The sequence below is a fragment of the Opisthorchis viverrini genome (assembly GCF_000715545.1).
Source record: "Opisthorchis viverrini unplaced genomic scaffold opera_v5_653, whole genome shotgun sequence".
In the NCBI taxonomy this organism is placed as follows: domain Eukaryota; kingdom Metazoa; phylum Platyhelminthes; class Trematoda; order Opisthorchiida; family Opisthorchiidae; genus Opisthorchis; species Opisthorchis viverrini.
The window spans coordinates 1812-25516 of NW_008752323.1; the positions used below are offsets into that span (position 1 = coordinate 1812).

At 43.0% G+C, this 23705-nt stretch overlaps 1 protein-coding gene across 1 annotated transcript in view; it reads left to right on the forward strand.

Moving 5' to 3' along the window:
- Positions 1-369: 369 nt before the first annotated feature.
- The window catches only part of T265_11934 (hypothetical protein), a gene marked incomplete at both ends in the record, with an annotated part of 38030 nt that continues 14694 nt past the window's right edge, over positions 370-23705 (forward strand). Inside the window, 11 exons of the mRNA XM_009178765.1 lie at positions 370-399; positions 3708-3844; positions 4249-4439; positions 6239-6384; positions 8784-8803; positions 8857-9036; positions 10448-10635; positions 16916-17061; positions 18056-18254; positions 22308-22450; positions 23119-23317. Of these exons, the coding sequence (XP_009177029.1) occupies positions 370-399; positions 3708-3844; positions 4249-4439; positions 6239-6384; positions 8784-8803; positions 8857-9036; positions 10448-10635; positions 16916-17061; positions 18056-18254; positions 22308-22450; positions 23119-23317 (1579 nt within the window). The remainder of the gene's footprint in view (positions 400-3707; positions 3845-4248; positions 4440-6238; positions 6385-8783; positions 8804-8856; positions 9037-10447; positions 10636-16915; positions 17062-18055; positions 18255-22307; positions 22451-23118; positions 23318-23705) is intronic.

Below are 23705 nucleotides of genomic sequence, written 5' to 3' on the forward strand. Positions count from 1 at the left end.
TGGCAAACAAACAACCAAAACGGTGTCAAAACGATATCTCAGGGTTAAATTCAATTTGCTCGGTTTCTGATTGAGGAGAGAAATTCTTAAGAACCGCATCACAGAATACAAACGTTCACCGCACTTTAACGAACCTAGCTGGTTCCGACAGGTTTTGAAGCATTTTAATCATCCACAATGCGCCGTATTGCCGTTGAAGCAATCGAGACCTTTAAGTCAACTGCGGGTATTGTCTCTGCTGCGAGAACTTCCTGCAGTTTTTCGATGGTATTTCGATCTTGTTTCCTCTTTGTTACTCCGCGACCATATCACATATTAGCTTAGCTTCACACTAACTTCTTTACATTTTACAACTAGCCTCCTCACCAGATGATGGTGTTAGTGTGGACAGAGCACCCGGTAAGTCTGTCGGTGCACTCTATTCGTGTTTTATCGCGACAGGTGCATGTTAGTAACTCCTGATTCATGTTGGGTTTACCCAGTGGAAAGTGATTTTACTGGCTCCGATCAGGTTATATTTTCACGCCGTACAGTTGTACGGGCTCAAGAGTGGAGTTATGTTTAGCGGCTTGTTGTAGAAGACACATTGTAGAATGTTGGCTCAGCTCTGTAGATCAGCATTCCGGTCTAGAAGTCAATCTGGGAGGCACTGAGCACAATAAACTTGAGGTTGTAGGAAATTTTCCATGGAATCCCATCTAAATATTCTCAATAAAGGGCTACTATGCTCTGGATTATCGTGAGACGTGCATTTTTGTGCAACCCATCAATGAAAACAACGTGCTGCTTATGTCGAAATCACACAAAAAATTTCCGCCTGAGGTGCACCACACCAAGCCGGTTGATGCACGTTTGCACACAGCTGAAGGGCCACGCCAGGGGCAATGCAGTGGTGACACCCACAGACCAATTCTCTTCCGGCTTAATCCGAGCCAAAATAATAGGTTCCCTACAGATCAGGCCAGTTTTCAGAACTGAATATATGATAGCTAACTGAGTCTTTCATAATTTAAGAGACAAGGACCACTGCTAGATGTCCAGCCGAATTTCCGTATCGTTTGGAAGGTGCCCGTTGATCAACTCAGATCAATGCGGCACCACACATAGCTGTGTTGGTTTCAAAAGCGAACCAACCGAAAAGAGCTGTGAATATCGTTGAAATTTCTCGAAAAATGGAAAATCACCGATTAACCCAGATATTAATTAGTTAGAACTCAACGCTCGGACTGGATCAAGCCACCTGCGTGCTCCTAAACATTCCAGTGTGCGCAGATTCCAGATCGAGCCTTAGAGAAGGAAAATATGCCAGTTAAATGCTTCTCATGTATGGCTACACAGCGCATCGGATTTCGAGCTTGAAATTTCGTCATCCACTGAAGAGCAACAAACATGATTGATTTTCTGTGTTTTGTTGCAGTTCATGCTTGCCTTCTTTGGTTTATATCGTCCACCATGTTTTCGCTAATTAGACGATACCTTAAAAAGCCCAGGATTATGCGGAACAACATGCCGGGATTTTAACGTCAAAGAGAGCGTAAAACTTAGGGCCGAATGTTTTTAGCACTTGATTGATTGGGAGCCCACAAATAGAAACAACAGTTGCTTAAGTATTCGGAACAGAGAATCACGATGAGTGCCCGTGTCCGCACCTTGTTGCTCCCCGCCATTTACTTCCTCATCGTCAGTACATAACTGGCATTTTCTGAGGTTACACGGTTGCCACAATTCAGTTGAACTGGCTTTGATTGGCTGATACATGTTTACTTCTGTTGACTTTTGGTTGATTCTGGGAAATCGGGAAGATCACAACTTTCCAGGTTGGGTGCAGTTCAATCCTTGTTTGGGTGCTTGGTGTGAGAGGGACTAAACGACAAATATGTGGCGCGAATGAGATTCCTTTCCTTGTAATGCACTACTCATAAGGTTGTTGAAAATCTATCGACAGTCCACGATCGGTTTCGCCCTTCTTGGGGCTCATCAGGTAGGCGCAGTCCTCGGGTTTCCGTCGACCCTATGTTCTACTTGAAACCAAATTGCACGGAATTAGTGAACATACACTCATTTGCAAACTAATTTGGTTTTTCAAGAGACTCACCTGGAACCCATCTGAATCTTTTGTGATGTTTTCAGGCGACTGAATGTCTCTCGAAAAAACCAAATTAGTTTGCAAATGAGTGTATATTCGCCAGATTCCTTTCCTATTTGTGAACAGGATCAAGCAAAATGACATGAATCATGCGGCAAGTATTTGCATGTTTTCAGTAGTGTGCCGATCTCTTTACCCTCTTTTGTGTTACGCCATAAATATATCACACATTGGCATTTCATACGTATAGCTGTAGTGATTATCGTTAGATGGTGGACTCATGCATTGTACATTTAAACTCCTCATCAGTTCAAAGTGGAACGGCCCTAACAGTGGGTAAGTTTACCCCTGGGTTCAATTTGTTTATCATCGTGACAGACGCGTACAAGTAATTCGTATGTCATATTCAGTGTTCGCAGCGAAAAGCGATGTTAGTGAGGCTGCCTCATGCTACACCTGTAAGGTTGACGATTTCTCAATCTCCCGAGTGTAGTATGCACATTTCTTTGGTGGAAAATATCGGCTATGAATGCGCGCACATGTGAGCGACCTTCCAGAAAATGGCTGGTGTTCGTGAACGGGAACTTCGAACAGCATCCAACAGTGTCCAAATTCGTTTGGGTGAGATGAGTTTAGGGGGTGATTTCATGTTGGGATTGGATTTCAATTGTGTGAATCGGTGGGTGCAGAGCTGGTGCTCAAACATACTGAAGTTCAGTTTAATTTCAAGGAAAAACCTTCTTTACGTTATGTGTACTCGGCTCAGGATCCTTGCTATTTTACTTTCGTACATGGCGAGAAAAGAGACGGCACCATATCGGTAGTGTGGATGCTTGAAGCAGATTGTATTGCTTCGATATTCAAGGTTAATTTCACAGAAGAAGCTACATGACTGACCATTCAGATAGGGTGAAGAATTTTGCGCAGCTTGTGAGTCGTAAATGTCCAGGTTCATTCCGACGTACGGATGAAGGAGCTGAGAGTTGGAAGGTGCAGTCCGGAAACGTGTGACAAAGGGCTAATTGTTTGATTTCTTGGCTAAAATGATCAGCAGGATAAGCGGTTCACGCTTCCGGTTACGGCATTCCATCATCATGCTATTTACTGATGGAAACCTCGTAGATTATGAGGTCACCGTGTTGCCGGAATTAAGTTGAACAGAGTTAAGGTGTACGTAACTCGTAACATCGTGCACATTATTTAGAAAAAAGTACGTTTCAACTTTTTTGATAAAACTGAGCTTGATGGGACAGTTCTTATATTCTTCACCTGGTGTGGAAATAACTATATTATAATGATGTGAACGGGACACTGACTCACTATTAGCCAAATACAGACGATCCATGCAACCGAAAACTGCAGTTGTTTAAAGAAGATCCGCATTTTCTAACTGGCTCGACAGTCATGTAGCCAGCAAAATCCTGGCTGTGTGTACAGCAGCTTTGGATAGAAAAATAACTATGTGGTTTAGGCACCGACCACGCGAAAAGAAATTGATAAATTGGTATTGATAATACGGAAACGGAGTGCCTCCATTGAATACATATACGACAGATATGAACACGAGACATGAGCACTAAACACCGCGTCAGAGTATCTATTTCTATTCCCTCACATGAAGCCGCGTGCAGCGAGTTGGTCGACAACGAATACGGCTCAATTACTTGGACTGGCAGGATTGACGAGAAGCGCAATTGTGACTGGCAAATCAGAAACCCGTCCGGAAAACCCATCTTACTGCACTTCAATAGATTCAAAGTAAGCTTGTCCACATAACACATTGATATTTTTTTAATCCAACTTCAATGGTACATACAGAATGAGCGCAAAACGCTTGGGTTGAACTCGTCCATAAAGCCTTGACATACTCATGCACAAGTGACAATGTATGTCACCCACATATCCCGATGTCCGCCAATGAGTCGGGCAATCCATCTCGCCTAATGTAGAATTTGGAATACGCTTGTTTCGAAAGATAAACGATTTACGTCGTTTCCAATGAAGTTCAGCACTGTGCTGGTCTGTTCAAATGTTTGACATTTGGGCGGCATTGTTGTAAACTATCTGTGGTTGCCTTCTATTCGAGCGTTCGTTGAGTGGAGATCTCACTGTGTAAAATTCATTTGGAAATTTCGTCTACTGTATGACACATGGGTAAGCAGGATTCCCGATTGTCAGGCAAAGTACGTGTCAGTGATTGAAGTGGATGGAACCACTGAAACGGAGTTGGGCAAATGGTGTGGAACGGAAGGTGACAATGCGTGGCTAATGTCGACTGGATCAAATTTGTTGATTCGACTCCGCACTGACGAATCGGTTGAAGGCGATTATTTCGAAGCCACTTATGTGTCGAGTGAGTCGCGTCCATACGTTGCATGCTACTGTTAATGTTTTGGAAGCCCTTTAGAAGCCCATTTGAGGTTTTGCTATTACTGGCTCTCATCAGGTAAGCATAGTTTTCGGGTTTCTATGAATTTTGTGGGTTACTGGAATCCGAATAACTGGAGACTAGACGTAGACGCTCATCTTCGCACCTGTTTGTTTTTAACGAGATAGTGGTATGCTCGTCGTGACTTATCTTGTAGTACCGAGTGCGCGGGAAACGATCCTCGATGTCTGTGTTTTCATATTGGTTAGTCAAATCGAATAGTTGCAATCTCTCCGTCGGCGGAATTTCTGACAGATAACTTTCACGTGCATGGCGAAAATTGTATTACAAGTTTGCCCAATTTTTTCGGCTTCAGTTAAGAAGCGTCTTAGTATATTACCAAAATTTCCTCGTTAGGCGCTTGGATTTAGAGGGCGAAGCACAAAACTTACTGCTCATGAGCAAGATGGTGCATCATTTGCGGATCACCGAGGTTCTCCAGAGCCAACCTGAAAGGGCAGTGGCCAATGGGGATACCAACCGTGCATAACTGCTACTCACCCATACCAAATCCGACATCCTGAAAATCTTCACACAACCAGTATAATCTCAGATTTTCATGAAACATTTGATTATAGCAAATGACATTCAGCTGCGTTTGGTTTGCACATGAGGCTTTCTGCTGCATTCGCGCGTCGTGAATTCGCGTGGAAGGCCGCAGATGGAAAATGGCAACTTGTGGGTGCGTGCAGTTTAGAAAACTGGAAGCATACCGGAAAGGCGAGAAATCGGGATGAATTTCGTAATCGTTGTTGCACTCACAGCGCACAACAATGAATACCAGGTGCACTTGATCGATTTTTGTTGGTTAGTCAGGGTTCACGTATTTCGTCTGAGAAGACCGAATGTCGTGCATTCAAATTGTGTCGACGGCCCCAGAAATCCAGACGTCAGAAATTTATACCACAAGAACTTCCGACTGGAACGCGCCTTTGTCCTGATCTGGAATGGGTTTCATTTGAGTAGTCTAGTATTAATAGGAGTATTCCAACCGCCTTGTGGAATCTTCCAGATCCGTTCGAATGGGAAATAATCTGCGGACTAAGAGAAGATCCGTTATGTTGGTACAGACTTCGTAAAGAAGGAAAGTAGGGGAAGCTTTTGAGAAACCCGTCCTTGATTCCCCACGTTTACTGATGTGACACCCGGAGTCTGGTGTACCGAGAAATATATCGAGTCCTATGTGTTGATTATCATCCCAGCTGCTCTGAAACAGAACACTCTCAGTACGAGCGCGAATAACTGTTCCGGTCAGCTGTAACTTGCTGTAAATATTTACTAGCTACAGGTAATTATCATCCTCATTGTGCTGTGTAATCACAGTTTGAGTTCTCATCATCAGATATCCTAATAACGTTAAACGTAGAACGAGTGGGCAGTCACTATACAATCATATGCGAATATCAAATTCTTTCCACCTGACTTTTCTGCCTGCTTATCCCTTTACTCTGCTTTCGCTGTTCTATTTAGCATGGTCGTCTTACTTTCGAATAGCTTTACATAGTCTGTTATTCAGTGCCGGAATCGTGTTCAGTGGAACCACCTAAGATAAATGAGACCGACTGCTATCCTATATGTAGCGTTCGAAAGCTTGTTCCTAATGGTTGACCTCTAGTTTTTCGGTCGCATGTCAGATTTTGACACTCATGTTTGATAATGTTGGCAAAGGTCAACATGGGTTCATTGAAATACCCTATGAATTTGTTCTCTTCTCGTTGTCACAGCTAACTGTCAGTTTGAATTCAGTGATTCTTGTTCATACATCAAATCCCCTCCTGATGAGTTTTTGTCGAACGAACCCCTGAAGTGTCTTTGGAGAATCCAGGTACCGAAGGATTTCCAAATGCGGTTGCAATTTAAAGAATTCAATGTAAGTTTAACCTCTCCTTTAGAATGCAGGTGAATATATCAGGGTCGAATCGAGCTTAAGGATCTGTTGCAAAAATGACCGCTTAATCATTTATGAAGGATGTTTACCCAGTGATGTGATTCAAAGAAGCCTGTACGTTGTGCTCAGGGCAACAGTTAAGCCCCGCATAGTCAGTGACTATTAGCAATGTGCGAGTGTGCATACCTGAACAATATTAACAGGAATGTTTGTCCCATGCACCAAAATGATACTTTTGGCACCATATCACGGAGGGCACGTGATTGTGCTCCAGAATACTCAAATCGCGTTCATCTTCATCATCACCCATACGCTCTTCAACGGCATCCTCATCATCACCAACATTCTCTTGATTTATCGTCGTCCTCGTTGTCAGTGTACTCACATTCTATTCGTCGAACTAGTCTTTTATAGATTCGTGAGGTGGTCTAACTCCGTTCCCGAACGCATGCACAGGAATTTGTTCACACTACTGAATTTTTCTGTTATGTATGTGGTGTCTATCTAGATAGTCATGGCTTGAACTCCATTAAACCGTTCCTAATGTACACGCAGCCTTGTAACCTGCAGTTTCCGAGAAATCCGCGGCTCTGCATTGAGGAGTTTGTAGCCCAAAAGACGGATCAACTATGGTTCATTATTTCATCAGTCGTAAGTGTGTTGTTGCACTGACACCTGACAGCCACACCTGATCAGGCAAACTATCTGCTCTCCTGAATTGCGAGATTCTCCAGGACGAGTCCAACGGTGACGTGAAACAACCGGAGAGGTCATATTATACTTCACTGAATACGCGGAATTTCAACACCTAATGTGGCACCGTAAATAACAAGAGCAAAAAAGCTGTAGTAATCTAAAATCATGGGGATATACGTACTGTAAATCACCGGGTTGTGCAGTGCTGCTTTCAAAATGGGTGTTCGACGACTATAGGGCGATCGACATTCCACACCAAGCCTGGTCTGAAGATTCATAAGATGTTAAATCTCATGAATATAATTCGCCTAGCTTGGCAGAGCGATAATCAAACAGTGTTTGTGAAACCATCATAAAGACTCTAGACCATATCCTGGAATTGCAGTTTCTGTACCAGTGGCGTGGATGCGCAGGTTTGCGGTTGGCGATTTGAGACTACGGTTTTGGTTTTGGTCTCGAAACGTCTTTCTGTGTAGGCGTGTGCTCTGTGACAATATTGCAGTTCGCGTAGAATTATGAACGTCACAAATAGGGACGTTATCTTGCTGTATCGGCCGTCCTTTGGTGGCATCACCAGGGTCGTCTCACCTTCTGCATGTAACAGCGTGGATAAGGAAAACTGTTGTTGGTGTCATTCACACACTTCTTTTCCCAACCTACACTACCCAAATTTCGAATCCGCGTTTCTTCACAGTAGGACATACTGGCTTTTTTGCTTGGCATCACGCTCAGGATTAGCGCTTTTACGTCTGTCTTCAGGGGATTCAGCGTAAAGTCCAAACACCTCGAAGTCTACCTTTAGACCCCGAATTCCGGTGCACATAACTACCTATAATGCTTGCAGGTTGAATGCAGGAACAGTAGGTTGAACAGACAGCATGCATTTGTTGCTGGTACGCTGGATTCCATGCGTATTGTTTTACGCGGTGTCTGAAACCAGGGTATAGGGCGTATTTAGTGCAGCTGAAGTGATTTTCACCAAATCTCTTCCAGGTTCCGGTCGTCCTGGTTTAGACACGAGACGCTAGGACAAATCAAATTAGGTCGCCTGCTTCAAAAGTAGACCGCTCACACACGGTTTATCCGCTGCATTAACATTTGGGTCCGGGGAAACGGTTTAACACAATGATGACAACCACCCCGAAACCCGCTCGACCATGTAGACATCAGTCACTCGTGGCTGGGTTTGATCACGGTTTGCCAGCTTTTCTGGATTACCTGCGTGGACTTCGATGTAGAGTTTTAGTGTGCTTTTACAGTGTACACAATAAGCGCATATATCTCTTAGCCACTGGGAAGGCTTTGGAACCAGAATTCAAGAAAACCCATGAGATGCAACCCGCAAACAAAAAGGGTACTCCCAGTAATTGCAGTAACCAAATAAATGCATGTTTGACTCCCACTCTAACAAGGTAGCTGACGTCAATGATACTTTGTTGTTCTATGGTGGCACGCAGACTTTGCGATTGAGCCACAACCGGAAAGTGGACCCGTTAGCGACTTGATCGTACGCATTTTGACACCCCATTAGGTGTAACAGTAATTCCCCATGTACCAATGACCCACTAAGTTGATGTACCTTGACCTCAAGTGTACGTTCGACTCCGTCGATTGGTCAGTGATGCCCACACCACTTGCACAAAAGCGAATGCTCCACAATTCTGTGTACATAATTCTATCGTCAGCTTCACAAAGTTGACCGCGCGTGAATGCACCATAATATCTTCCACACACTTTGCATGCTTGTTCGACTTCCAGGCTAAGCCTGGAAGGTCATCAAGGCCTCATCGTTCGAATTATTGCTGGTTGGAAACTTGTAGGTCTGGAGTACACGGATAACCTGGTTGTCATCTCTAAAAACAACTTCAAAACACGGACCATGTTGACCAAATTGGTCAAAAGCATAGAATCTTGCGGCATGCGCCTTCCATCTTCACAGTGGGCCTGAACGCACTGTCCCTGAACATGCACCTTGCAGTTCAAGTGGCGGCCTCCACATGTCTTGGCAGTTGTGTCGGCTGTTTTTGATTCTTTTTTTTCCGTTTTCATTGTGTACGATGAAAATGTTCGCACTTCTTTCCTTCACCTGACCGTTCTTTGACCTTGTCACCACGCACTTCATCCCTTACAAACGCTTGAGTTTCGTCAATCTGTGGCCAGGATGCTATTTGGAATTAGCATTACCAATCCTGGTGCATAGATGCTTTCGTAATCACGCAATTTAAGGTCTACACACTTCTATTGTTTTATTGTTGTATTCATAGGACAATATTCGTCTATAAACCTGCAGTTCGAACGATTAGAATTCTACGGTTTTTCGCGTAATTCAAAGTGATCCACCTGGTTGCGGAAACAATCAATAGCTTTGACGTAAATGTGTCTGTCTCAGTACACGAACCACGCCTACAAATCTGCTTCAGATGTGGCATATCGCTGAGCGTAAACGTTGCACTTGCTTGGTTACATTAGGGACTGCACTGCTGTGTGGTTGCCAGACGTGGCTTCTGAGGGCAGACGATGTGAGCCATCTCCAAATTGTTGTCCACTTATATCTCGTAAATACGGTCAGAGTCGGATGGTGTCAGTGAATTTGCAACGAGGTAATTGGAGGAAGGATATTTGGTTGTGATGAAGGCGATTCAGTTGCGCAGAACTTTCGGCACCGCCAACGACGTCGAATCTGCCATGTTCTGCGCATGCCAGAAGACTGTCTGCAAACGTACGGTTCATCGTCGGGCATCCGGAATGGCACAAAAACCAAGGGGGCAGCGTGCAGCTTGACAGCATTGTGTGCAAGGGATTAAGAAGTGTGTAGGTGATGTCAGTGCGATGCGTTCACAAAGATATTATTCCAGCGACAGCCAGCACTTAGTTGCAAGCAATGCAAGATGTGGAGCTGTCTATGGTGATTCTCATGCCATTTTCTTTCCGAATCACTTGAATTGGCTTTTGAAGTGGTTAGTACCTCAAAATGCTTGTGAAATGCTAGCACCTGGTGGCTCCCTCCGTAATGTTCCCCATATTTAACTTTGTCTTGGGAAAATGTCACGTAGAATACGAGAACTCACGCAGGTAAAGCACCATTATCTACATCGATTTTCCCATCTCTGATGATGAATGATTATGCAATGTGGACGGGACTTGGGCAAATAAATAACCGCTGTTAGCATTGATGTCAGAAAACGAGTCAAAGAAGTCAAAGTTTTAGTCACACGAGATCTCGCACATAACAAGTGTCGGCTCAAACTCGGCACTTAATTTTGTGGTCTCAGTTCCTTCATATACTCACTTCACTTCTAATGCAGAAACTTGAAGCAATTCCTCCGCTCGCATTGTAGGTTGATGGAAGTACCACTAACTGCAAAACCAATGGCTTGCACATACTCGGTGGAGTGTCCGGTAAATTGGCTCATATTGAAGAGTTTTGTGAAAGCAGGGAAGTATGGGACAGCACGTTTGAACAGAAAAAGTTGACCCTGTTTCTGGACACAAATACCGAAAACACTCACAGGATGTTCAAAGCCACTTGCGCCCCAGGTGAGTTGAATAAGCAGGTATGATTTGCACAGTTCAGATGGTTTTTTAAACATTTCTGTATGCAGTTTGCTAGGCATCAATATATGTTCCAAACAGAGGAACAGCTTTCCATGCTCATCATGTAAACACGGTCCCAGTGTTCTCACCAAATCTGTTGCTTATCGGTGCACAAGTCACATCGCGAAGTTCTGCACAGTGTTTCAAGCGGTTCGCAAACCAGGATTTAACTGGTTCAGACAAACCAGGAAAAGCGTAAACACAAGCATAAATCTTTACTCTAATCGAATTTTACTCTATTTTGGATTGATGACCCAGGCGGTCTAATGNGAATCTGTTCCCTTTTCACCAAGGTCATTAGGCTCGACTTTTGGACTCACTATGCACTATCTAGGAGATTGATCACATGGGTTGAAGCTAGTGCAGTATCTCAGGAGACAGAGCAGAAATTATGGTGTAGTCAACTTTTGTTGTTGTGCCTATTTGTTGAAGTTCATAAAATGAGTCCCCTATTGGGACGACACACAATCCAACGGTGCACCGACTCAGCCCATTGAACAGACACGTGAAAATTCAGTGAAGAAGTCCTGAGAGGACACTACGGGAGTTGTGCAGATGCATTTGGGTGAACCTGTGTGGGAATATGCCAGCATTGAAAAGTGGTGGTAATTCTACATGGGTTCCAATTGTTGGTTCTTGAAAGCGAATCTGTAGATTGTATGTTTCTCAAGTGATTGTTGGGGGCAACTCGATGGCTCGGTAAATCAGACTTGGTGCTAGTAAATTTCGGCCGCTCAAAATTCAAAAACACTTAGCATGTACTTAACGATTGTTCTGTTAGTCAGAATCAGCTTGTTTGTTGAAATTTTGTTTCCACCCGACTAGGTGCTACGCGAGCCGAATTTTGAAAACATCACTTTTTTATGTGATTGATAACCAGAGCTTGCTAGGTAAGAGAGTTCGATCCTAGTTTTCACTATCGTTGAATTAGGCAACTCACGGATTGACTAACGGATGAAGTTCAACATTCCGTACGCATAATCGATGTATGTGTATTCGGGAATAGAACAACAATGGATACCACTGTCACAATATATTTCAACAAGGGTGTGATCATTCCGTAATTCATCACGGACTGACGTAGGTTAGTCTGGCTGAGTGTCTGGTGATTATTTCGGGGTGATCGAAAATATCCACATTTTGCCGTTGGAGTCAAACATATCTTCACACATGCAGAAAGTTTTTGCCTAATCATACTCATCTGTATGCTAAATTAGGAGCCAAAAATAATGCCTAAATTGGACATTTTAGCTGGCCAATGAATTCGTTCCACAGAAAAGACCTAGGCTCAGCGTCTAGGAAAAAAAGCTCAGAGGCGATGGACACAAACGTACTGAGATTCATTATGGCTTTGGTTTTGAATGCGTTTTAGTGAGGGACTATTTTTTATGGACATTGAACAATCTCATGTTATCTTATTTGTCCAACAATAAACGACGTGACGAGATCACTTACAAAATAATTCTCATTCGATGTGCGTCACCACGAGCAGTCTTACACACAGTCGACGGTAAATTAGAGATAACCACAGAACAATCAACCTGTGTTTTGTTGACTTTGAACCGAAATAACGGGTTTTGTGACAAGCCAATCACATCACAGGCTGAAACAAAACACAGTACTTTGAAGCGGACTTTGGCAAACACCTCAAATGCGCCGTCAGCTGAGGTAGCTTCAGTAGTGTTTCGGGACTTCTGCTAATGCAGTGACCGTGTCCCACAGGCTGAACTGAAAGTGAGCCCCAGTCTAGGTCACAGTGTGCCGAGAATCACATCCTTCGTTTGGAAAGTACAGTGAAAGAGTGCACGTAAAAAATGAAGAAAATCCACTGCTCGCGTTTTAAACATTCGTTTGAAAGCTTCTCCCACCCCACCATCTGGTAGGTCTGCATCTGGTTTACAGTGTCCTCATAGACTAGAGTACTTAGTTGGAATAAGCATCTACATTAACTTGAATATGATGCAATTAGGTCCGACCGTCCAGGGCATATGACGTGGCTTGTTGAATAACATTTGGCGGGCGCGAACGTACTAGGGTGGACAAGAAGGCAATCGCTTAGTAGATTCCACAGTCGTTCAAAAACGTTCGAAGTGACATACTTCACAACTGCGAATGTTTTTGGGTTTGGGTCAGCGCAGACCAACACTCAAAATTGATTGGTACTGAGAATATAACTCAAAGCGTTGGCTTGGTGGATTTCCCAGATGATTGATCTCAGTGAGTAGCCGTTACTCTCCTCGTAGTTTCAATCCACCCGCTCCGCATCGGTACACACCTTGCAGTTTGTGAGGTCAGAGTGTTGGTACAATTCCACTGAATTCAATTTTCTTTGCTGACGCGTTTACCTATGTTGACTGTTAGTGGATTCTGAAAAATTCACAGTTGCAAAACTTTTCATCTCGGATGCAGTTCTACTTTTGTTCGGGTGCTTGATCTAGGCGAGATCAAACGACACATACGAGGTTCGAATGAAATAGGCTTCTCATTTGTGAAAAGGATTAATCCGATAATGATCGATCATGTGAGGGGGGGGCATCAAAATGCAACGGACATCAACCGGGCAGTTTTCTACTTCTTTTGCATAAAGACTGTTTCCGGTAATTTAGACACTGCATCGGATTAGTAAAGACATGTGATCCAGGATTTACGGCTAACACTGAGTAGGAATCTGACTGAATTTAAGGTACAGCAACATTGAAAGTTTAAAAATTTGGGAAAAGAATTCACGGTTAGCAGAAACCGCTTGTCACTAAGGTGCGCAAAAGTAGCATCTCATGTATGCGTACCTTGGATACCCCGCAAAGGATGCCACTCCGCCTGGTAAGCTAGTCATCGCCTCACTGGTACCCAGTCCACCCGTGACCCTCACTTAACATTAAGCTCTCTCTTAACTATTATAGTAGTTTACTGACAGGAAAGCTCACTTGTTAGAGTTCATATTTACTGACCGGTTCTAACTCAATCTCTGCCTCTCGACTTCCCCTGCCTAGACTTGGGCAACTTGAGAGGATCCCGTCACTCGGGCTTCCTTCGGGTGGCATGGCACTTAGGTGAAGGGGTACTACGGCTGGACGACTTCAACTACTCTCTTGCCAGCCCCTTGGATGGAGCATTCTACATGTAACTCTCTCCTGCCCATTATGTGTGGGACCCATTCAGCCTGGAGAGGCTTTTCGTCCCAGGGATTTCATCCTAGAGATAGGAATTCTGGGAGCCAGAAAAAAAGACAGCTATGAAACTATTGACAAGCTCTTGCAGAGGCAGATGCCAGGAATTTTAATACGTACCGGAATAAATCATGAAAAGCCTCGGCTAGGGAGGTGCCTTTATACTGCAATAAAATTTTGTCCAGAAATTAACCTATTTTTATAGAGCTGTTAACCACCTTCCTTTTCCAAAAATTCCCGCATTATTTATTTAGAGAGCAAATTTCCCCACGACCTTCAGCAAAGAACCTCCTTTTCGAGGTGATTTGTAGATGTACAGATATACATGGTATAATTATTGCCGACCACGTCATATCTAGCGTTTCCCCTGTCCAGATGAAAATTCCTACAGAGACGTCTCTTACATATTAATCGGTCATCGTCCTTCGGTATCTGATTGGTTACTTTTCTGCATAAAATCTGATTGGTCCAGCTAACTTTACACTTTATTCGATACAACTTACTGAGGCCTTGCTCATTTTATACTTTGAACATGGGTGAACTCAAAGCGATTTTGACTTTGTCAATCATTACATTTTGTAGTGCAAAGAGAGATTTTCGGCCACTTTTGGAGACTTATTTGGCCACATTTACCAGAATGGTTGAAGATGAGTGACAGAAAGACGAATGCAAAGCTCGAAACTCGTGTCCACTTCCGAACCTACCCACTCAGGCGGCCAATGTGTTGTTCACATGCGGGTGGTTCTTTCGTGACCTATCAAATGCAGTATCAAATTGTGATGCATTAGGAATTTATTCCAAGACATTCTCGAATTCCGTAATACCGGAACAAACCAAAGTAGTTTACTTTGCAGGATGAAAACGAATTTAGTGGACGTCCAATAGGTAATTCACTCTTGTGAAAAACGTATGACCATGAAGCTGATCAAGTCTCATTCGACGTGGGGGAAAGGACTCTTCGAAAACTAGGTTCGGGATGGCTCTTCGAAATCCCCGTTTGCAAACTGTCCGTCGTCGGTGATAGCATATGACTACGTTGAAAACAACATCGCATTTAGTGAGCAGACTCGCATGAGTGTTTTACCATAGCATGGTGAAACGCATTTTCGCTGAACCGTCATTTTGATTATTTTTCGGATTTGAATATAGAGTGGATATAGAGTGCGAATCAGGAAGGATGCAAAACAAAGGCGAAGAGAACCGAGGTTCTCCAGAGCAAGTCTGCAAAGTTAGTGGCCAATGAGAATACTTACCGTGCATGATCCTCCAATACTTTCGCTGCTACTCACCCATACCAAATCCGACATCCTGAAAATCTTCACACAACCAGTATAATCTCAGATTTTCATGAAACATTTGATTATAGCAAATGACATTCAGCTGCGTTTGGTTTGCACATGAGGCTTTCTGCTGCATTCGCGCGTCGTGAATTCGCGTGGAAGGCCGCAGATGGAAAATGGCAACTTGTGGGTGCGTGCAGTTTAGAAAATTGGAGACAAACCGGAGCGGGGAAAAGCGGTTGAATTTCGTAATTGTAATGGCAATTACAGCGCACAACAATGAATACCAGGTGCACTGAAAGTGTACTGTTTAGTGTGCCGTGGGTCATTCAGGGTTCACGTATTTCGTCTGAGAAAACCGAATGTCGTGCATTCAAATTATGTCAACGGTCCCAGACATCCAGACCTCGGAAATTCATACCACAAGAACTTCCAACTGGAACGCGCCTCTGTCCTGATCTGGAATGGGTTTCATTTGAGTAGTCTAGTATTAATAGGAGTATTTCAAACGCCTTGTGGCATCTTCTACATCCTTTCGAATGGGAAATAATCTGCGGACTAAGAGAAGATTCGTTATGTTAGTACAGACTTCGTAAGGAAGGAAAGTAGGGAAGCTTTTGAGAAACCCGTCCTTGATTCCCCACGTTTACTGATGTGACACCCGGAGTCTGGTGTACCGAGAAATACATCGAGTTCTATGTGTTGATTATCATCCCAGCTGCTCTGAAACAGAACACTCTCAGTACGAGCGCGAATAACTGTTCCGGTCAGCTGTAACTTGCTGTAAGTGTTCACTGGCTACGGGCAATTACCATCCTCATTGTACTGTGTAATCACAGTTTGGGTTATCGTCTTCACATTTCGCAGTAATGTAAAACGCAAAACGAATGAACAGATATGGAATTTTTCCTACTTGTTAGTTTGCTCGTGGATTTTGCAAAGTGATCACACATTCGAAAAGCCTGAGTGAGTTCGATATGTGGAGGAGGCCGCATCAGGCGGAGTAGTACGGGGATTTTATGGTGTACTTCCAGAATTCCCACGATCGTCGTGTTATCAGTCTGCAGGAACGAGGCGGTTCGAGAGTGCTTCTAGCCTGCCGAGGTTTGTTTGTTGTATGATGCAACCCATTTGTCCATTTGTCATTGTTGAGGGCAAATGTTTTCACATGGAGCTCACTGTCGACAAGGTGAGGGGTTGATATTCCATTGAGCGTATACCACCGATGAATTATCTTCTGTTCGTCTCGAATTATCCATGATTATTGTTTGCTCCGAGACGTCAATTTTCAAAAACGTGCGAAGCCGAACTTCAAATTGCTAAGTAGTCTTTCGCTGAAAACAGCGCCTGCATGCACAGATGTGGTCACTCTGTGTTCATATATATGTTCATATGTTTTATACAAGTTTCACATTAGAGCCGCAGTACCATCCTTTACGTGGTCATCAACGGCTGCGCAAGTTATACTCTTACGGGAATCGTTTACGCGCGCTACACTGTTTAGTCCGATGACTGTGGAATTCAATTCGGAGTGACCCAATTCATAGACTGTTTATCTGTTTGTTAAGTGAAGTACTTCGGTTGCAGTCATGCACCATAGATCAATGTGACACACTCTGTGCGTGCTACCCTAATTTCGCATCACAGCTGATAAGTGCGTGCCATTCTGACTGTTGAGGAATTTGAAGGAAACCGAGTCTTATTCTTGATGTGACGTTTATCATTTGTCGGCACGTTGCTCTACCTAAAGATTTCATGCTCTTTCCATTGCTACAGCTGCCTGTCAGTTTGATCTCAGTAATGACTGTGAATATTTCACCTCTCCGCCTGTTGGATTTGAGACGGACCTACCCCTCAAATGTCTTTGGAGAATTAGGGTACCGGATAAATTCCAGTTGCGGTTGCAATTTCAGGAATTCAATGTAAGTTTAACCTCTGCTTTAGAATATAGGTGAATATATCAGGGGAAAATTGAGTTTTGGGGTCTGCGGCAAAAATGCCCACTTAACCTGTTATGAATGAATTCTACTCGGTGGTATGTTTCAAAGTATTTTGGGGCATTTGGGGAAGACCCTTGTGCTCAGAGCAACAATTACCTTCCGTATACCCAGTGAATAGTGACGATGTGCGAATGTGCGTGCCGTCACATCTGATCAATTTTAACAGGGATCTTTTTGTCGTATATACCAAAATGGCAGTTTAAACATGATTTAATGGAGCGCAGATGGCTGTGTTCCAGTGTACTCAGATAGCGCTCATTATCGTCATCCTGGTCATTTTCAATATTATCCTCATCATCACTGATATCCCCCCGATTTATCGTCTTCATCGTCGCATGGATACGGGAGTTTCGACGAAACTACTCAGTCAACGGATTTGCGAGGCTCTCTACCTCCGGTCCCGAACGCATGCACAGGAATTTACTCACTGTCTATATTCTTTTCGACCTGTTCTCTTTAATCTAAACCTGGAAGGAATTACTTTTGGTGGGGAGCCTGTGGGTCTGAAGTACACCGAGCGTATCAGTGTCGTTTCTGAAACAAAGGCAAAGTGCAGATCATGTTGACTAAATTAATGAAAAGCCTAGCATCTCCCGGCAGGTAAAGCACCACTATCAACACTGATTTATCCATCTTTGATGATGGATCATTATGCATTGGGGATGGGATTTGGGCAAATAAATAACTATTCCTTGCATTGATGTCAGCAAAGTAGTCAAAACACATGAGAATTGCACATGGAACCACATGCGCAAATTTGTCATTCAGTCATCTAAACGTTTTTAGTCACACAAGATCTCGAACGTAACAGCTATCGGCCCAAACTCTGCACTTAATTTTGTGGTCTAAGTTTCTTCATATACTCACTTCACTTCTAATGCAGAAACTTGAAGCAATTCCTCCGCTCGCATTGTAGGTTGATGGAAGTACCACTAACTGCAAAACCAATGGCTTGCACATATTCGGTGAGGTGTCCGGTGAATTGGCTCATATCACTGAGTTTTGTGGAAGCAAGACATCGTGGGACACTACGTTCGAACAGAAACATTTGACCCTGTTTCTGGACACAAATGCCGAAAACACGCACAATATGTTCAAAGCCACTTGCGCCCCAGGTGAGTTGAACAAGCATGTATGATTTGCATAGTTCTGGGGATTTTTTAAACATTTCTATGCGCAGTTTGCAAGCTACCAATATAAGTTTCTCGGTAAATCAGACCTGATGCTAGTAAGTTTCGGCTGCCCAAAATTCAAAGTCGCATCTTCGGGTGCCTCGTGCAGTGAGCGGTGACTAGAAGACACACTAACCTGTAGTCATTACAAACAAGTTACCCGCAATATTAACTGGAATGAAACTGTATGACAGTAGCTCAATACACCAAGCATACTATTTCTGTTCCTTTGCGCTTAGTAGCACACCAAAATGATGCTTTTACGATGGGCGAAAGCAGGCTCACCAATGATCCACTATTTTCATGTCCCTGAATGGTGGCCATATAGATCGGCTCTTTTGTCTGAATGTTCGACACATTATCCGTTCCGTTTACATCCTTTATTTTTTGCCTTTGTCGATGCCGTTTGCAGCTAACTCCGAAATCTGCCAGAGCTTTATTTCGATATAACGCTGTACTTGTTGGTTGTTTTAACATACAATGATTGTCTGACACTAACCTTGAATTGTCACGTCAACTGTTTAGGTTCAGTCGCCCTTGTAGCAATCGATCATGCCCGTGTTCAGTCACAGATTTTAGAATTTACACAGGTTTATTGTTTATGTTGTTCCCACTGTTGGTATGATATCATCATGATCTTCTATATCTGGCAATAAATGGCCACCAATTTTCGCGACCGGAATTTCCGCGTCTCTTCGTTACATAGCATGGCATCTTGTGCAATCAAGGTACTAGTTGTTATCTTTGCTACCAGGGGACTAGCAAAGTTTTTAAGTAGATAATTCTTAGTAAGACTCGATGGTGGCCCATAATAAGGTATTCACCTGGGTGGCCACATCGTGATTGTTTACTGTTTTTTAAATGCTGTTTACCAAATTACTATGGGATATTGGTAATCGTAAAATGGTGTCACAATAACTGCGGTCGAATTTACACAAATGTTTGCAAAGCAAGCCAACTGACGCCTTCACGTCTCTGCTTATTGTTGTGCGTAAAGACGACGTACCAACTGCAACTGGCTAAGATATCAAAAATACACTGGTGATACAAGGGCTACATAAGAATTGTTTGTTTGCACCGTATCTGCTGCAACTGATGAGATTTTGTAAAATCAGGACACTTCTATGCTTCGAGTTAACGCAATGAGCTGGTTGATTTGGTTGACAAAACGTCCTTTTTTGAAAATATGCTCCCTTATGGTACATACATTTCAACCTAGATCGGAAACGAAAAAGTGATAGCGGCATTTCGGAAAACTTTTCGATGATGTGTTTGACGAAGCGTCTTCTCACTCTAACAATGCGCACGGCTTTGTAAACCTCTAATATAATCCGAATATTCCGTCATGTGGATTTATTCTAAGAAGGAGCGATCTATTCCTGTAAGCTAACTGCGGGTGTAGCAAAGCCGTGACAACTCGTTAGAGGTTGTCCTTGATATGCAGATTTCGTTGCTTCTTTATGTTGTATGCTTAAAGACATCAAATCTGGTGCTTTACACCGATATTTGTACTGATTTCTTGACTTAATCAGCTCGTACATTTTGCTTCCACTCCCACATTCAGATGAATTTCATTTAGAGAAGGTAGCCATCGGTAAGTTTATCGGCGGATGGCATCTGTGTTTTGTCGTGACTGGTACATTGTAGTAATCTCTATGTCGACTTGGGCAAAAAGCATGGTTAGTGGTTCTGACGCAAGCAAAACTTGTTGGGCTAACTTTTTCTTAGTCCTTTTTTCACTATGTTGCAAGCACAGTCCCGAGTAATTTACCAACTTTCATTAACTGCTCAAAAGTTCACTGGGTGTTATTTTACTCAATTTTGGCAGAATCTCTGCTGCGCCAAACAAACTTTTTTAAAACAAGCAACAACTGTTTGTGGTTGCTGTGGATGCCGCGATAGGCAATAGAATTTTTAAAGCCCATGAATATCTGCAACCTGATTCTGAGTAGCTGTCCTCCTAGGCACACGTTGCCCAAGTTGAGGCGTTTGTTTACTGAATGCATTTGGAACCCCGAGCGTTCACTATACATGTGCTTCGCCGTCCACCGTGCCATAAGAGGCTGACTGATGTTAACGCAGTCTCCACAGCCAAAACGTCCGGGAAACAACGCATTGAATAACTTGCTCACAAATTTGTCTCATATATGTCATATTACTATTTCATTTCCGTACTTTTTCACAGGAACAAAACGCACTAACAGTAAGTTCTAGCAAACGTCTATATGCAGGCTTCTTGAAATCAGACTGCACATTCTTTATTTGCTAAAAAACACTTGCAGACATTCCTTTACGCGACGCTTCGGTTGGATCGTGAATTTGTGACATGTCTTCATTCTCGGGTTCTCTTGTTTTGAACACGTATTGCAAATTTTAAATTCAATAATCCGAAGGCTGTCTGCCCTGTTGAAAGCAGCTTTCCCAGTTTGTCGGCCCAGCCTAAACTGCGGTCTCAAGGGATCGGTTTAAGAAGGCGTGAGTTTTTTGACCCAGACATATCACATACCTTGGTGAGCAATCGAATCAAGTTTGTGGGATAAATTGTCATGAGCGCGGGCCGCTGTCCTGAATGTAGTTTGACAAGCGATGGGTAATTTATGTAGAGACTGATTCGCTCCAGAAACTTGCGATTTGAAGCACATGCCACAAAGTAGAATACCACCCACCACCTTCAGCTTGATAAAAGCCGGATCAAAATAGAATAGAATAGGACGGAAGTTTACCCCACTACTGATGTCACGTCTCTGGCAGAGCGTAGCTAATTGCGTCTGACAAGCGCAGGTAGTAGATCCCAAGTGGAATCAACCAGATGTCTCCATTGGGGTGATGTACGACAAATTTGACCCCGTCGTGCAATGCTTGTTAAAGAGTTCTACTCTGCGGACACTGTTGAAATAAATGCATTCTGTACGTTTGCAGACAAGCCCTTAGCAAATCTAAGGTGGACGCACAAATTCAAATGAACTCAAAGTGATGGCACGTTGTGTTCTTGGTTGGTATTCCGAAAGATATACAACAAATATGTGAATTCACAGAATTACAGGTCACCAAACTGACACTCCTATGACCCCTCTCTAGGGTTAAAGTGAAGTGACTGCATCGTGAATCAAAACTCTACTATAATAATTCATTTCCGCAGGAGCTTTCTGTACATTTCTCTGAAACGGAGTTTGCACGTAGATGGGATTAATTCAATAATTCTAATCTACTAAGCAAAATTTACGGGGCTTCATTTAACGCGCAAATAGTAATTGAACGAGTTAAAACGAAGCCCTAAAAGAACCCCACAAAAGACTGAGTTGGGTAAATTGTGTTCACGAAAATCTGGTTTGAAGAATACCGCTAGTGCACAACGAGGACGTTAGTTAGTGGAATGAAATTTATATGAATTTGGTTCAGCAAGCCAAAGGCCAGGAACTCATTCGTATTCCACAAACTTTGGTAGGAGGTAAATGTGTTTGGTGCTACCACGTTTTCTTGGCGGCATATCGGAATAATGGCACCGCGACAGGTTGACAGCTTTTCAACTAGCAGTGACGTGGAAGCGAATCCTAGAACCCCCCAACCATCTACAGAATTCTATGGTGAGTTGTTAGTGCACACAAAACAATCTGCAATTAAGATGCAAAAGAATAGTAGTGAACAAGCATACGGTTGAGAAGAGTGAGCTCCCGTTGTTCCGCTCTTGATCAAACTCGTGTGCTAGCGGTATATCAGAATAATGATGGCTCAGATGCGTTAACTGACTTTGTTCACGTGACAGTTTATCTTCATACCAAGATTAACAGTTGGCTAGCAGATATTTTATTGTCAAAGAACAAACATCAGCACACATAAGACATCAAACGCACTGACCTTTTTCGTGGAGACAGAACGTTTGGAAATCAATTGCTATATGACCTTCGAGGATACCAACTCCGACCCACTCAACTTTTAACTTGTGCGCTCCTTCTCTTGTCTACACTTTGTCATTGTTTTCTACTCACTATTGGACAGAAAATTTCCAACGCACTATATCAGTTCCAACTGGAGACATCAGTTTTATTGGAAGCAAAGACAAGATTCCGGTACTAGACGCTAAGTGGATCCTGAAGCCGATGGATGGGAAGCGAGTTATATTAAAATTCCATTGGATTTCAGTGAGTGCTGTCAACTTTTTTTACCATTTCAGTAATTTTTAAGGACGACATCATCTACAGTTTCACTAAACAAGGTTGACGCAATTATTGCCAGACTCGGACAAGGTGTGCTATTCTCGACATTGACAAACGTGCTAAATGGATTCCCCGGAATAAATTATTTGTTTTTCTAGCCCAAATGTTTTTACAGGTTGATGTCAGGGCTCAATTTGAACCCAGCCTCTGGAAACTCTTAAGTATACTGCTACGGCAATAGCGTACTTCCGGTCTCGTACAATGGTGTCATGCAAAAGCACATAAAAAATATCAACAAAACCTTGTCGTTGAGACACAGTGTTCGCAAATCTGTGGTTGAGTCTGTACCGCATCAATCCCTGGTTATTTGAGTTATCATGAATTTTCCATGCGATCCGGTGCAGAACTTTTATTTTCTGGGGTCAACACAAACTCAAGTGCCTATAAACCGATCCCATTTGCTTACACTTGCATTTTTGGCTCAGCTCAGAGGATTACACAGAATATTGCTGGGACCATTTCGAGAGATTGGTTTTACTTCGAAATAGTATCTTTTGGCAGGGCTATTTCTATATTACCATATTAGTCAGTTTGTCGTCGCCTGATTGGTAAAAGAAACAGAAACAAATTGCCTGATATTTTTTTTCGTTCAGCTTGGAGGGGTTATTGCAGATTGCGAAAGGAATTATGTGAATGTGTACGATGGTGAGACGGCTGGGGCCAACTTACTCGGAAAGTACTGCGGGACTATACAACCTATTCCGATTGCTTCATCGGGTCCACATATGTTGATTCACCTGCATCGTACAGAAGTCTTTACAAGTGATCGATTTGTGGCTCACCACACGTCATGTGAGTTTTTGTTTATTGTACAGCATAAACGGCGGAACTTCACGCATCCGCGTGTTACACTACTGGTAACAAGGGCACAAAGGTAGCAAAGCACTATACAATTCTTTCAGATAAGCAACCTTTGTTCGAAATTATTGTACTTGTTGGATTATGTATGGAAAACAGTATTTTGGTGACTCTTGGGTGACTTTTAAAAAATACCAGTCATTATTGCATACGCTTTGCCAAGTAAATATATTCTATAGAGGAATCATTTCATATCGCTCGCTCAATTTGTACATCTGCTATCATCTATTTCGTTATCTAGAAAATTTTTCCAAATATCTTTGCCGGCTTCAGGTTAATATACAGCGGGGAATTTCCGTTTCGTTAACCTGCCCTTTCAATA